Genomic DNA, 14,902 nt, shown 5'->3' with positions numbered 1-14,902 from the left:
TCAGGCCCCATTTTCCATTTACAAGAATACATAAGAAAAGAAAAGGCAGCAAGAAAAGAAATCCAGTTGTATCATTGACACGAGTATTTTATTTTATTTTTTTTAAAGTATGACCCTGTAACTCTGTTACATCAAAGCAGACATCTCTTAAAATACACTAAAAGTAGTGCAATATGTAAAGTGACTTTGGGCACACTGCTTTCATCTAAGCATTTTTCTCAGGAACCAGATGACTCCCAACTGGCCTAATCTGCTTCCAGTTCTAGTTAGATCGGGGGTGGGGGGGAGGATCCAAATGCTCTTTATAAAGCTCTTCTTCATTCCCAGCTTCTGAAGCAGGACAGCAGCTCACTCCCGCATCACCTCAAGTAGACCACGAGGATGCAAACATTTGTTTCTCCTCCTTAGACAAAGTGCTGATTTTTCTATTATTGTTAGGGCCAAGGACTGAATCCGATCAGGTAAGGAAGCATTGTGCCAAAGCCTTTCCAACTTCAACTTCATTATATGGATCCAATTCACATTTCCTGCAAAGCACAATTTTCCCACCCATGATGTTGGAAAGACCCCTGGTTTAAAAAAGGACTAGGCTATAATCATTCGGGATCTGGTGGGCAGCCGTAGGCCTCAACCCACCAGTATCTATGCTCATTGGATAGCTATTCCCAGTTAATTTCAGGTCCTCTTCAAGCTGGATCTAAGTATGAGAAAGGACGGCTGGCCCAGAAAAGATTCTGGACCTGGCCTTTCCTGACTGCCTGAGATATGTGAAGATAATCCCTAAACACCTACTCCGCCCAGGATGGGCTGTATTTTTTGGCACTCAGCGTTGCCTCAGAAGAAATTTCAGTTATCTTCAAAAACAAAGAGAATACACAGCAGGAAGTCTCAGTTGTTCAGAATTTATAGAATAAAAAGATCCAGGCAGCAAAAACTGAGCTGAAAGGGATTTAGGCACATTTTTCCTCTCTGCAATTTTGAACTATGCAAACCTCACTTAAAGAGATGATTCCATGTCCTGGCTGGTACACAATACCCACCCTACACTCACATGAAATGCGTGTACACGCTTTCCTTCCTTCTGCCTGTGAAATAATATAGACAATAGAATTCCATTGGAAATTGCCTCCAGAATAGGAAGACTTGGGACTATTTTGTTGTCACCAGAATAGAGGTCAAAAGTAGGAGCAGGACAGCCTGGTATACTTTCAATTTCATGACTGTTTTTCAGAAGGAACATCTAATATCCTGCATTGCCCCATCTTGAAGGGGGCTAGGAAAAGGAATGACGGGAGGGAGTTAAGAAAAAAGGGAGACTCCATTATCTGTGAACTAGTGAAAGAAGAAAAGCCTTGGGAGAGAGGTAAGGTCACTGTAAGGGGGGAGAGCTGTATAAAGAACAGCAGTCTGGAAATGAATCTCATGGTCAGATAATCTGATGAGAATTCAATCTGGGGGGAATAAGTAACACGCAAACAAAGTAAATAAAGTAAATGAGCAGGAAATGGTAGGAAGCAAGACTTCAAGGCTTAGTTTTTTCCTCTTCCCCCAGTGGGCTGATAAAACCCTCAGGGAAAAGCTCCTCCTGCTTGTCTTCCTTCAGTTTGGTTTCCAGAGAAGTAAGGCGCTGCTTGAGCTTCATCTGAGTGGCATCATATTCAGCCAAGAGACGAGAGAAGCGAGCGTTCAGTGTCTCTAGGCTGGTTTCCAACCTGTCCAACTTCTGGCCCACGTCCATCGCTTCCATGCTTTCTGCCGCTGCCGCTTCATCCAGCAACCCCTCTTTGGTGAGGATCTCTCGGCCACGTTCTTCCAGGACCCTCTTGGCATCTGGGTACTCAGTCACAGCCTCCATGAGGTCATCTTTGGACAGGCAGAAGAGGTCAGAGTAGCCAATGCTCCTAATATTCGCCGTTCGCCTATTCCCCATTTTGCTTCCTTTAATGTTGAGAATGCTGATTTCTCCAAAACAGCAGCCTGCCGTCAGTATGGCGTATTGAGTAATACCATCATCTGCCACCACAGCCAACTTTCCTTCCTTAATGATATACATTTCTTTACCAATATCTCCTTTCCGGCAAATATAATCACCTGGGCTGAAAACCTGAGGGCGAAGCTTGAGCACCAGTTCCACCAAGAGCCCAGCCTCACAGTCCTGGAATATCCGCACTTTCTTCAAAGTTTCCAGGTGGACATTGATAGCTATTTCAGCCCTCAGTTTGTCAGGAAGATTTTTGAGCACTTCCCACTCATCCACAGTTTTCTTGTTGGTCCAAAGATAGTCAAACCACCTGATAACCTTAGCTTCCATTTCTTTGCTTACTTTGCGGAAGTGCATGTAGTGCTTGACGGCATCAATCTTGGCCTGGAATTCTGCCCTGGTGGCATTCATGTTGGAGATCATGGACCCCACGTTTCCCACAATAGTAGCGAAGATGAGAACTCCAATTAGGAAGTCAAAGATGACAAAAAGGTATTCCTCATCCCGCACAGGGGGAGGGGTCTCACCAATGGTAGTCAAGGTCAGCGTGGACCAGTAGAGACAATAGACATACTCCCTGGTCAGATATCCATATTCTGGATCTGAGATATTTGGATAAACCCAAGTATCTTCTCCGAAGCCAATGGCCTTGGAGATGGCATAGTAAATGCAGGCATTCCAATGGATGATGACCAAAATGTACATCACCAAATTGCAGATCCTAAAGATGTTTGGGTAACTGGTTCTTGTTTCAGTCCGATCAAAGAATTCAAACATGCGAGGGAAATGCAGCAGCCGATTGAAGCGTAACTCGGGCCGATGGATGCCAACCGCAAAATATGCCAAGTCAGTAGGCAGAATGGATAAGATATCCAACTTGAACTGCAAAGTGGCAAAGTATTTAGCACGCAGTTTCCTGAAGTCTTTAACGAGTAATCCCTGTTCAAGGAAACCTACCGAGAAAAACACAAAGAGCAGTTCAAATATAGTTACATATATCATTCTTTGCTACTGTTCCTTATACCTAGGGTCCATAATCTGCCTGTGATCAGTGAAAGAGCTACTCTGGATCGCACAACAACATAAAGGACAACATTTAATTCCGCCGGGAATTAAAAACTTGGCTTTACAAATCCCTTGACCTGGTCTGATGATGGGGTTTTAAGGGTTTTAATGGGTTAATTTTAAATTTTTAGATTTTAGTCTTTATTTTTTATTGTGGCTTGTGTTTTATTGTTGTGAGCCGCCCTGAGTCCATTGTGAGATAGGGCAGCATATAAGCCGAATAAAATAAAATAAAATAAATAAAATTTTCCATTCTCACAGTGACGAAGGTTGGCGGGACAAAATATTGAAAGCTACAAGTGCCCCAGTTTGAACATTTATTAATTCAGCTGGTTATCAGAGCAGTGTCATTTCTATGATGGCCACTACTGCCCAGTTTGGTCATTGTTAGCAATAAAGCTTGATAAATCTTTCACTGTTCCCCCCCCCCTCCAAGAACTTCAGGCAAGGAGATTGACTTTTTCATGGTCATTTTCTGCCTGTTGGAGAGACATGCATCTTTCCCTCAGCTACAGAATGAGCACAAACCGTTCCCAATCCAGATCCCATCTCTTTTCCTTCACCTGTGTTCATCCGGATGACAATGTCCATGATGTAAATGCCATCTGCCAGGTAATCCAGGAGCAGCCAACAGAGCAAGTACCTTCTCTGGAGATCATTGAAACAGGCTCTGCAAAGAGATCAGAGCTAAGGTGCTGCTTAGGAAGCCCTTGAAGAGCCTGTGACAAACAGGGCATAGAGACATGGGGCCACCAGGCATGGCTGTCCAAAGAAAAAGCAGGCAAATGATCGCCATAGGGTGGACATTCTTCAAGGTGTATTTTGTGCACCTTCGTTAAAAGCTGAAAATAAGAACCAGTTAGTCTAATGGTGAAGGTACTAGGCTAGAAACCAGGGAACTGTGAGTTCTAGTCCCTCCTTAGCTGTGAAAGCCAGATGGGTGGTTTGGGCCAGTCTTCTCAGCCCACAACAGTGGTGGGTTTCAAAAATTTTTACTAATGGTTCTGTGGGCGTGGCTTGGTGGGCATGGCAGGGGAAGGATACTGTAAAATCTCCATTCTCATCCTACTCCAGGGGAAGGATACTGCAAAATCCCCATTTCCTCCCGATCAGCTGAGACTCAGGAGGCAGAGAATAGATGGGGGCAGGGCCAGTCAGAATTTTTACTACCGGTTCTGCGAACTACTCAAAATTTCCACTACCAGTTCTCCAGAACTGGTCAGAACCTGCTGAAACCCACCTCTGGCCCACAACATCAGGCTCAGGCAACAGGCCAGCCAGTCAGTTTCTGTCATGATCAAATGGATCAACATTCAGTTGATCTGGGGAAAAAATGGGCCCTGCACTTGCAGAAAACTGCTAGGAAGGGGAGGGGGAGTTAAAGGCTGAAAATCAGTTTGATAAGGGTGGACCTATAGTGGTAGGAGCGAACATTTTGGATGTTCTGTGCAAGGAACTGGCTAGTACTCCATTGCCTTGAACCAAAAGGGCTTCCTTGATTTGGGGGTGGGGGGGTTCCCCAGGAAAGGAAAGACAGCCAGCAAAATTTCCAGGGACAGTTGTTGGGCCTCCATGCATCAGAAGATGACAGCTGTCCACCAGCAAAACATTCCTTCTGATAACTGAGATGTCCGAAAGAACCTCTGCCCCTACATGCTCTTCCTCTGCAGCCAGTGGAAGAGAGATACCATGGCAGGTATGGAAGGAGGCAGCCTGAGTGTGCGATGTCTGCAGTGGCGGATGATCACATGTGGGGCAGAATAAGGGTTGTGAAAGGGTTTACTTGGGAATCTTTTCTTCCACTCTGCAGTTGCCGGAGCCTGCTTGATTGCTCAATTGGTAGGCCCTGGGGAGGGCAGCCAGGTCACCCCAGCATGTGAGACACACAGGAGGCAAGGCCCAAAACCACACTCCCCACTCACCTGGCAACCAGCATGCACCAATTGTACAGAACTGGTACTGCAATAACCAGGAGCCAGCGGTAGTACCACTTCCCAGCAGGGTCCATCACAAGGACTTTCCATTTCTTCCTGGAAACACAGTCAAAACCTTCTTTTAAAGGAGCCGAGCTGCACTGGGAGGGCAGGGCTGATGAGAGGAAGGATCCGGCTCCAGTTCAGATTGGGGCCCCAGGGTCTGGAGGCTGAGATATGTGTGTGTGAGAGAGAGAGGGTGTGTGTGTGACTTGAGGAAGCCAAAGCACAGCCACTGCCATACTTCTGTCCAGCATCCACTGCCTTGGCTTCAGTAAAGCACATCCTTGGTTAGCCCAGGGGAAGAAAGAGAGCGCGCCAGTCTCTGGCTGAATGGTCTACTTCCTGAACAGATAATGAGAGGACTCTGGAGCTGATTATGACTCACCGCCCTTCAATCTGTCTTGGGTGCATCTAGTTTAATGAAAAGAAGGACCAGGGGAGACATGACAGCAATGTTCCAATATCTAAGGGGCTGCCCCAAAGAAGAGGGGGGTCAACCTATTCTCCAAAGCACCTGAAGGCAGAACAAGAAGCAATGGATGGAAAACAATCAAGGAGAGAAGCAACCTGGAATTAAGAAGAAACTTCCTAACAGGAAAAACAATTAATCATTGGAACAACTTGTCTCCAGAAGTTGTGGGGGTTCTAACACTGGAGATTTACTAGAAGAGACTGGATAGCCCCTTGTCTGAAATGGTGGAAGCTTTCTTACTTGAGCAGAGGGTTAGAGTAGAAGACCTCCAAGGTGCCTTCCAATTCTGTTACTCTGCTTCTGTGGCATTTCAAGGCCTCCCTGGCTGCCCAGGAAAAGGACCCCTTTTGAGAATGCCATCCAGATGCCCTAGCAGCTGGGGCCTGCTGGGCAGTGTGTAGGGATAGAAGTTGGTAGATGGCAGCTGTTCTGTGAGAGGAGGCTCCATTGAGGGACTGAGCAGCAACTGGAGACACTAGCTGCTAGGACATCCCAAGAGATGTTCTGCCATTTTGCCAAATGATTAGCTCAAATTTTCTGCTATTCCTCCTGAGAAGTTCCAGGCAACATTCCTCAAATGCATTCAGTGCAATATCACCATTCCCTTACCAGGAGGACAAAGGGTGCCCAAAAAGCCACCTCCACAGTAGTAGACGGGCTGCATTCTCTCCTTCTCTCCCAAGTTCCTCTCATTATTCTTAGCTGCTTACCTCCCCACCATAGAATGCCCAGCGGCTGTTTTCTGGCATTAACAATCAAGGTCCTCCATCCAAGGCCAAGGCAGCCCTCATTTGTCTCTTTCTTGAGACACTCCTTAGAAAGAAAGCCCCTCCTTCCCCTCTGCAAGCCCAGAAGAGAGAGGTCCCCCCTCTCACCAGGGAGTCAGGCAGACTCACTTCTTCCGCCCCTGGCCTGCAAGGCCATCTCCACCTGCCGTTGCCGACTCTGATGCTAAAGCCTTCACATCAGGTCCACGGAAGCGCTCAAGGAAGGAGTCCGGTCTCTCCTCTTCTTTTCTACCTTTCTTTGCCCATCCTCGGACAGCCATCACCAGCCGAGCTATCCTAGGGAAGAAGGTTGGTGGGCTGGTTAGTTGGTTGGTTGGTTTGGAGTTGAAAATGTGGCACAGAAAGCTTCAGGGAAACAAACTGGCCATTGTGGTTTTTTTTTTCTCCTGCCTGGTTAGGACTGGAAAAGGAAAGCAGTAATGTCCAAAGAGAATACATCTTGACCTTTTGTCATCCCCAAAACGTTGTTACTCCTCCTGCTGAAACATCAGCACATCCTCATATGTTGAACCCAGGAACCATGATTGCATCAGTCTTATTACGCAAACTACAGAATTACTCTTAAAGCGATTGCAGCCCAAAGTTTCCAGCAAAGGATCCACTGATCCCTCCCCCTATTTATTGCCTAGGAAGGGGTGCAGCAGGAATCCCCAATGATTCCGGCAAAAGACTGCTGCATTTCAGGACAAGGAATAAATCCCTGCTGTTATCCAACTCCACTAAAAATGGCCTGCACCTGTTGCTTCAGAAACCTCTGCTCACCTTGCCTTTCCCACCTGGACGATCCTAGCTTGCCAAAGCCATGGGAAGCCTACCTGGAGAGAGCCCCTTTTTTGGGGTGGTCTGCATCCTCCAAGGCAGCCACTCGTTGCAGTTCGGAGGAGACATCGTCATCAACTGAGGGAAGCCTGTAGAGAGACCAAACAGCAAGTGGTCCTCCTTGGCTTATGAAGCTCAGCAGGAGCCCACCATCACCCACCATGCTCAGCAAGACCACTCCTCTTTTCCATGAAAACAAGGCCTTGGTAACTTTCCAAACCCTGAGCTGCTCTCTCAGAGGCACCAAGAACTTCTGCCTTCCCCAGACCCATCGCTCTGGGCACAGCAGAGAAACGAAGCCAAGCTGCCTCTCCATTCCCTACACAGACTGGGAATCCATAGGTTTGTGCCTTGCCAACCAAGTTTCTGGGGCCCAGTGATCTGGAAAGAAGCTCTTTATTGGCCAAAGCAGGTCCTGCTTCTATCAGCCTAGCTTTGATGAGGCAAGAAAAGACTCCAAATCAAGGGGAGGAGAGACCAGGCGCTTTCTGATGAAATGCCATCTCATGGGTCACATGAGGAAGGAAGTTTCTTTGGCATCAGGGCAGCCTCTCCAACCTCTCTAGATGGGGCCGGCAGGTAGAAGACCGCCAGTTAGTGAATTCCACCTGAATAACATAAGCAGCATCGAAGCCTTGAACTGCACATTTTATACATGACTGTAACAGAAAACATGTGCACAAAAGGAGCCAGGTTTGCAGCACACCACAGACCTGCAGCACCACACTCTTGTTCCATGTCCCCTCACACACATACCAAAATGGACACTATGCATTCAAATATACAGAATGCTATTGTCCTAACCAGATAACCAGATGCCCGTCTGGCAAATGGAGGATCTTGCAGTCTTTCCAAAGCCCCAAGTTACCTGCTATCATGGTTGCTGAGCTTGGTCTGCTCCAGGTTACCTTTGGTTTTTACAGAGACCATTCTCTGGTGGTTGGCACCATTGTTCTTTGCCATCATCCTCCATGTGCAGAAGCCACCAACTTTATTCTGCTCCGGAAAAGAGGGAAAATAAAGAAGCCTGTCATGTGATAGATGTTTGTTTCTGGGCTGGGTGCTTCACTATGGCTTTATCCAAAGATGACTTTGTTGTACGTGAGAGGGGGCATGTGGTTGGAGGAACTGGTACCTTTTTTTCTGAGATCCACTGAAATATGGCATCTTTGCTTGGCAGAGGACTGGCTTATAAGCTTAGGCAACTCCATCTTGCCAAGGCTGTTGTCCAACTTTCCTTGAGCAAAGTCACTGCTTTGGGGCTTTCAAAAATGTATTTTCTCATGTTGGATGGAGCATCATTTGAAACATCTCAGTGAGGTTGCCCTTTCCTCCTGTCCATTTGACCACCTTTCCCAGGCATCTCCATTGAACTCCTGTCCCCATACATCCCAGGTGTCTCAAGGGAACAATCAGCCTACTTTTTCTTCCTGGCATGACTCACTTTCAGTTTATGCCCAGGACCAGGGGGAGGAATCAGATCTGGTCCTAGGAAAACACCCAACAGCCCTGTGGCCAATAGCTGGGATCTAGCTTAATAAGTGACACCCCATAAAATCAGTGAGAGCGGAGTTTCTGGAAGCGAGCAGCGTGACTGGTTGGGAAAATACCAAGCTCCAATGAGCCTGGCGAAACCCAGCCAGACGAACCATCGCCAGGGGGTCTTCGGATCAGATCTGTCCTGTAGGGACAGTGAAGAAGAAGAGGCAGCTCGGTAGCTACAGAGGAACAGGCAAGTTCCTTGGAAAGCCCGAGAAAACTCTTCGATCTGGCAATGGGGGGGCGGCGATCAGTACGAATCGCCATGAAGCTGGAGCATCCAGAATAATCGTTGTGCAGGAGTGAAGATTTGGACAGAGTACTCATATCAGGTGAGTGATTGGTCAACTCACAGGTAATAAAAGAAAAATTGGAAAATTTTAGAATTACCCCGGAATGGAAATAGTGGCTAAATAGCAACCGGGGCGGAGGGGGGGGACAACTGATAGAGAAAAATTAGGGAAGTGACAAGCGCTCTATAGGAGAGCCCAACTAAAGATTTAAAATTGAATATGAATGAAAATGTTAAGTTGGAATTTGGACTTTTCAGATTTGGATTGGATTATAAACAGATTGATTGGATATAAAAGTTAAAGAAGAAGTGGGAAAACTTTCCTTCTCTCCTTTTTGAATTACAAACAAAATGGATATTTTTTAACCGGCTGAGTGGAATTGTGGATTGTAGAGAGACATCTCCAGGAGAAATGAGAGTATGACATTAAACTTTCTGTTTTGAGGGAAAACTTTGAAGCAGTGAGAAAAAAAAATAAAACCTTGAACTTTTAAAATGATAAGCTATGAGAACTAAGGAGGATTTGTGTGTCTACAAGCAGTTAGACCGATGATTAAAAAGGAGGATTATAATGTGGATTTAAATTGGAACAATATCAACCCAGAAAGAATAAAATGGCACAGGAACTTAAGGAAATGATGAAGATTATATGCTTGGAAATAAAGGAAATAATTACAATCTTGCATGGAAAATTGAAACTTGATGAATCTAAGACTGAGCTAGAATACATGGAAGCTGAAAAGGAAATAACCAATGAAAAACAGGAAAGAGAGATCGACAACAAAGAGGAAGACAAAGACAAAGAGACTGACTATGGAAAATTAAACAATTAAATAGGTTGTAATAATAAAAGGGGGAACCTTAAAGATTACAGTGGGACTAATAATGGGGAATATAGAAAAAAGGGAAAGAAACAAGGAAGGAAAAAAGGGTCGAATAGAAAAAATATAAAAAGATTAAATGATTACACTGGGATTTACAGTGGAAGTACAAGAAAGAGGGAAAAGAGATGGGAAATAATGGGAAATAAAGGGCAAAACAAAAGATTTTATGATTTTAAAATACAAAACAAGTATAGTGGTATTAACAATGGAAATATAAGAAAAAGGAAGGAGAGAGGAGAAATAATGGAAAATATAGGGCAGAATAGGAGAGCTCAGAATCTTAAAACACAAAAGAAAGGAAGGAAAAAGAAAAAGAAATAGAAGAGGAGAAAGGGAGAAAGAAATGAAAGGGAATAAATTTAGAATTGTAAGATTTAACAGATAAGATGAATGTTAGAAAAAAGATAAAATAGTGATACCAATTAAGTGATTTAAAATGATGGGAAATTATAGAGATGTATGAAGTAAATGAAATAAGATTTATGTTTGATGTTTTATTTTTTAAATATGCTCTATTGAAAATTTGAGAAATTGAAAGAATTGTCATATTTTTAAGTGCAGTGTTGGAGGTTTATAAAATGATAAGTTGTAATAATATGAATAAATTTAATTGAGGGAATTGTAATAAATTGGAATATTTTAAACTATATATTTGAAATGTAATCAAAAAAGGGAAAGAAGGTGAATTAAGATTAAAATAAGAACTAATTAGATTAGGGCAATTAGAAATGATTAAGATGTGAATTATAAATATATATTGTTAACAATTAAAAAGATAAGAAGAATTTTGAGAAAGATATTTAATAAATGAAAGAAAGGTCAGGGTTGCTTGGACACCATAGTGAAAATATTAAATTGAAAATCTATACAGCAATAGAGAAAGATGGAAGAAGAAGTAGAGAGAAGGGAGAGAAAGGAAGGAGAGAGAGGGATAGAAGAGAGTGGAGGAAGGGAGGGAGGGGAAATCAGAGTAGGAGAGAGGGTTAGTCAGGGAGGAAGAAAGGAGGAGAAGGAGAAAGGAAGGGGAAGTAGTAAGGAGCAGGAGAAGAGGAAAAGAAAGTAAGAAGGAAGGAAGAGAGGGAGAGGGAAGAGACTGAGAAGAAAGATTGTTGTATAACAAAAAAGAGGAAATGGAAGAAAGGCAACCCGGAACACACATATGAATATATGAAGATAAAGAAGAAATTGTTAAAAAAATAAGAGAGAATAAATGTGAACAAACAGGAAAATTAGAATTTAAGAGAGAATGAAGATGTTGTTTATATAAATAAATATAGAAATATTGAGCTATGAATTAAAGATAAAAATAGGGAAAAAAGGAAGATTTTGGCAAAAATTTTAATTGAGTAAAATTTATTTGAACTCAAAAAATTGTATAAGATAAGAAATGGCCAATACTCTGTTCAAAAAAAAAGATGTGGGTGAATGTGGTGGGAAAAAAATCAATAAAACTTGATTAAAAAAAAAATCAGTGATTGCTTTGGCTATGAAAGATAGAGGAGAATAATTGCGGACTGGGTGCTAATCATGTGGCACCTACCATAATGCACAGCTGAACTTCCTTGTTCCCTCCATTAATCTGCCCAAGCCCTTACAAACAGCCTGTAGTGACAAATCTCTGCCGATACAATTAATTGCAGGAGTAACAAAAACATCATCTAAATGGTTACATCTTAATAAACAAATTGGATTATTGCAATTGGCAAAGCAAAAAGCCCCATATTCACATTCAAAAATTTGTCTGAATTTGATACTAGTGATTGAGGTAGTGAGAGAATTTCCTCCCATCCTCCTTTCCTTCCCTGCTTCTGCAGCCCCCCCCCCCCCCCGCCCAGTCTCCGTTTGCTCTAATTCCCCACATGGTTTCTCCATGTTATTATTCAAGGCTTCTCCCAAAGGCTTTCATCTTTGCCATCAGAACCATGGCAACCTCATCAGCGTCAAGATCCTGCCTAACAACAGGTGTGAGATGCTTTCATGGCCTCTCCTCAGCAGGCTCAACGGGGCAACTTGGGAGGAACCAGCCTGGGAGGAGCATCACCTAACTCTGCCGGAGGAAGAGCAGTGGGCAGCCCGGCTCATTTAGCCAGAAGGGACAACAGAGTTTCCAACTGACCACAACCAACCAGTTGCAAGAAGCAGCTGCCACAATCTATTATGTCGACATTTTGGTATCTGTTTTATCCCTCACTAACTTGGGTTGTTTGTTTTGTAATTGGTTTCAGCAAATTTAGCAGTAGTCATAATAAAAACTAAAGTAATGGCAGCACTTGTATCTAACTCAATGGGAGAACCCAGAGTGGGAGAGAAAAGAACCATCAATAAAATAATCATGAATCAAAGGAATAATATTCAAGGACTCGAAGTGTCCTTACACTGCAGAGCTGAGTTGGGGAGACCCACCCACCGACTATGAGCAGAAGCCACATCCCTGACTGAGCTATGTCACCTGGAAAGGGGGAAATGGCAAAGTCCCCGAAGGAATGCAGACTATCTGTATCCACTGTATCACCTCACCTGATTCAAGATGGGCTTCCAAGCCCTTCTTTACAGCTTTTCAAAACCTCCGCACCCAAAACTCCCACTGCTTTCCTGTCTTTGGACAGGTAGCTCAGAAGAAGTGCCAAGCATGATCGTCAATTCAGAAGTTAACTACCTGGGCTTCTTCTCTCTCTCTTTTTGTTTTTAGTATCTAATTACTCTGGCTGACCATCTGCAAGAACAGACAGATACTTCTTCCTTTATGTCCTCTGAGTTCAGACTCCTGGGGGGTCAAAGAAGGGGCACAGGCCAGGCAGCCCCCAGGCTCAACAGCAAGCAAGCAAACTGGGTAAAAGGGAGAAGCCAGCTCAGCTGTGCCGATTCTGCTGTGCCAGAGAAAGAGCCACCTGGCTGTGGGTGACAGACAGTTGCTGTCATTCCGGAGCAGTTACAAAAGTCAGTTGAAGAAAAAGAAAGAGACAGTTGGAACAGTAGAAGAGAAGTGGGATCTCAGGGCTTATACCCAGTGCAATGTAGTTGTATTATTGACCTTCGTTCTTTTTATTGACCAGCGCTTATTTCTAAATTCTCTGACATCTGTTATCTCTGCCACACTTGAGACTCTGGGCAACTGAAACAGCCTGCCCTCTTGAGTGCCATCCTGCAGATTTGCACACATGTCAATGTTTGTTCCTGTTTAACGGCAAAGCATTTCCAAAGTGCCCTTAATTTAGCCTTCCGGTGATTGCAAGGGTGAAATAAGGGTTTTCTTTGCCAGGGAAGAAGCTGCAGGAAGGCTATTGGCCATTATCCTCAGCCCCATGTAAGTTTCTTCCTCCAGGCCCCCCAACCTAACCCTTCCTCCAGCTAAGTAGACTTAGCCAGCCCTTCCCCTGCTACTCACTAGTCGGGTGCTCTGCCACAGCCGTGTCAGAGGCAGGTGACTGCACTGGAGGTGGGCAGGCCTGGAGGAACAGTAGCAGCTGCTTCCAAGTGATCCTGCAGTCCGTGCTGAGCACCTTCTCTCTGGGCCTCAGGTTCCCTTCGCAGCGTTGCTGGGCATTGCAGTTGGGCGGCTGACTTGCTGCTTCAAAGGGTTGCCAGGTGTTCCAAGGAACTAGGAGGTCCTTTGTAGGCTGGGACAGTGATAGGCGACCCACTCATGAAACCTGTTCTTCAAGAGAAAAGAAGAGCCAAAGAAAGACCCAGGCGCTGTCCACCCAGACTGCATTTGTTCAAACCTCTTTTTGTAGGAGTTCTCAACCCTGCTGCCAATGCTGAACCAAATGCCCTTCAATGACCCATTCCTGCATTGGCTTGGAAGGACCACTTGCCTGCTGCTGAGCCCTTCCTGTGGCTCATTTGGTGTGGAGCTGAGCCCAGAGGAGCTTGCCTTTTCTACTACTTTCTGCTGCTCAGGGACTAGGCTGCTTGCCAAGGTTACCTCCAGCACCAACACAGATTGCTTCGAGTTAACAGGTTTGCTGCTTTTTTTTCTTTAGAACTGGGGGCTTTCTGCTGAGCTAGTGGGCAAGAAAGTCCAAAGATGTTGGAATCAATCAAATTATCTTGGATGCAAACTCCACAGGCGAACTGCGTCTCCATCTCTCCCACTTGTGGTGCGAGAGCTTGCAGACAGCAAGACAGCCTTCCCAACACCTCGCAAACGATCCCCTCTCAAACTGGACAGATGCCAAGGCTGAACTTGAGACCTTCTGCCTACAAAAGACACCCTCTAAACAGGGAGCAAATACAGAATTTGTGCTATTAACCACTGGTGGCCCCCACAAATAAGGCTGCATTTTTGCAAAACCATTCTTCCTCCAAATTAGAACCTTGAGTTGAAAGTCCTGGGAAGGGGAACTTTGGAAGGAACAGGATTTTCCAGAATAAGGCTTCAAAATCAGAAGATCTGCAAGTAAAATGGCAGCAGGCCAGGCTCAAGAGGCAGCGGCTGCCAGGCCAGCCACCAGCATCCTCTGACACAGGCTCCCTAGTGCACCTATGATGCAAAACACACTTAGCAAAGACACAACTATCTTTTCCCTGGAGAAGGGAGTGGTGGGAAGTGAATGGCAGGGGAAAGGGCAGGAGCCTCCGGGTGCTCCTCAAGGGGAGCCCCATGTAGAGAGTGTTACAGTAGTCCAGGCGGGAAGTGACGATGGCATGAGTGACCGTGCGTAAGGAGTCTCGATCCAGAAAGGGACACAACTGGCTAATCAGGCGGACCTGATAAAAAGTCCTCCCGGCCACAGCTGCCAAAAGCTCTTCTAAAGACAGCCGTGAATCCAGGAGGACACCCAAGTTGTGAGCCCTCTCCGTGGGGGCCAATGACTCGCCCCCATAGTCAGTGATGGCACCAACTGACTATATCGGGACACCGGAAACCACAGCCACTCGGTCTTGGATAGGTTGAACCTGAGTCTGTTTCTCCCCATCCACATCCGCACAGCCTCCAGGCACTGGGACATCACTTCAAGGGCATCGTTGGGGTGGTCCGGGGTGGGGATGTACAGCTGAGTATCATCAGTGTACTGATGGTACTTCATCCCGAAACCACAGATGATCTCGCCCAGTGGCTTCACATAAATGTTGAACAGAAGGG

At 45.1% G+C, this 14,902-nt stretch overlaps 1 protein-coding gene across 4 annotated transcripts; it reads right to left on the bottom strand.

Annotated features, from left to right (window-relative positions):
- Positions 1–71: 71 nt before the first annotated feature.
- On the bottom strand, positions 72–13,799 carry CNGA2 (cyclic nucleotide gated channel subunit alpha 2). 4 transcript variants are annotated; one of them, XM_034441816.3, is made up of 7 exons: positions 13,202–13,799; positions 7,970–8,097; positions 7,098–7,190; positions 6,391–6,558; positions 4,969–5,076; positions 3,610–3,716; positions 72–2,934 (listed from the first exon to the last, which is right to left on the bottom strand). In XM_034441816.3, the coding sequence occupies exons 2-7, from the start codon at positions 8,065–8,067 to the stop codon at positions 1,523–1,525; spliced, it is 1,986 nt and encodes a 661-aa protein (XP_034297707.2). In that variant the 5' UTR covers positions 8,068–8,097; positions 13,202–13,799; the 3' UTR covers positions 72–1,522. The 4 variants fall into 4 exon arrangements, with proteins under 4 accessions (XP_034297707.2, XP_034297705.2, XP_034297706.2 ...); XM_034441814.3 differs by lacking the exon at positions 13,202–13,799 and adding an exon at positions 12,334–12,927; XM_034441815.3 differs by lacking the exon at positions 13,202–13,799 and adding an exon at positions 12,473–12,927.
- Between the last annotated feature and the right edge of the window lie 1,103 nt (positions 13,800–14,902).

This window comes from Pantherophis guttatus, chromosome 12 (assembly GCF_059756535.1).
Source record: "Pantherophis guttatus breed Tessera chromosome 12, ASM5975653v1, whole genome shotgun sequence".
NCBI lineage: Eukaryota > Metazoa > Chordata > Lepidosauria > Squamata > Colubridae > Pantherophis > Pantherophis guttatus.
This window is presented reverse-complemented; position numbering and strand designations above follow the sequence as displayed.

Excerpts from the sequence above, each read along its gene's own strand:
- CNGA2 (XM_034441813.3), bottom strand. The coding sequence starts at position 7,417 with ATGGAGAGGCAGCTTGGCTTCGTTTCTCTGCTGTGCCCAGAGCGATGG. Across the intron at positions 5,077-6,390 it reads GCAGGCCAGGGGCGGAAGAA|GAAGAAATGGAAAGTCCTTG; the intron begins GTGAGTCTGCCT and ends CTGTGTTTCCAG. Across the intron at positions 3,717-4,968 it reads TGGTGCATGCTGGTTGCCAG|AGCCTGTTTCAATGATCTCC; the intron begins GTGAGTGGGGAG and ends ATCTCTTTGCAG.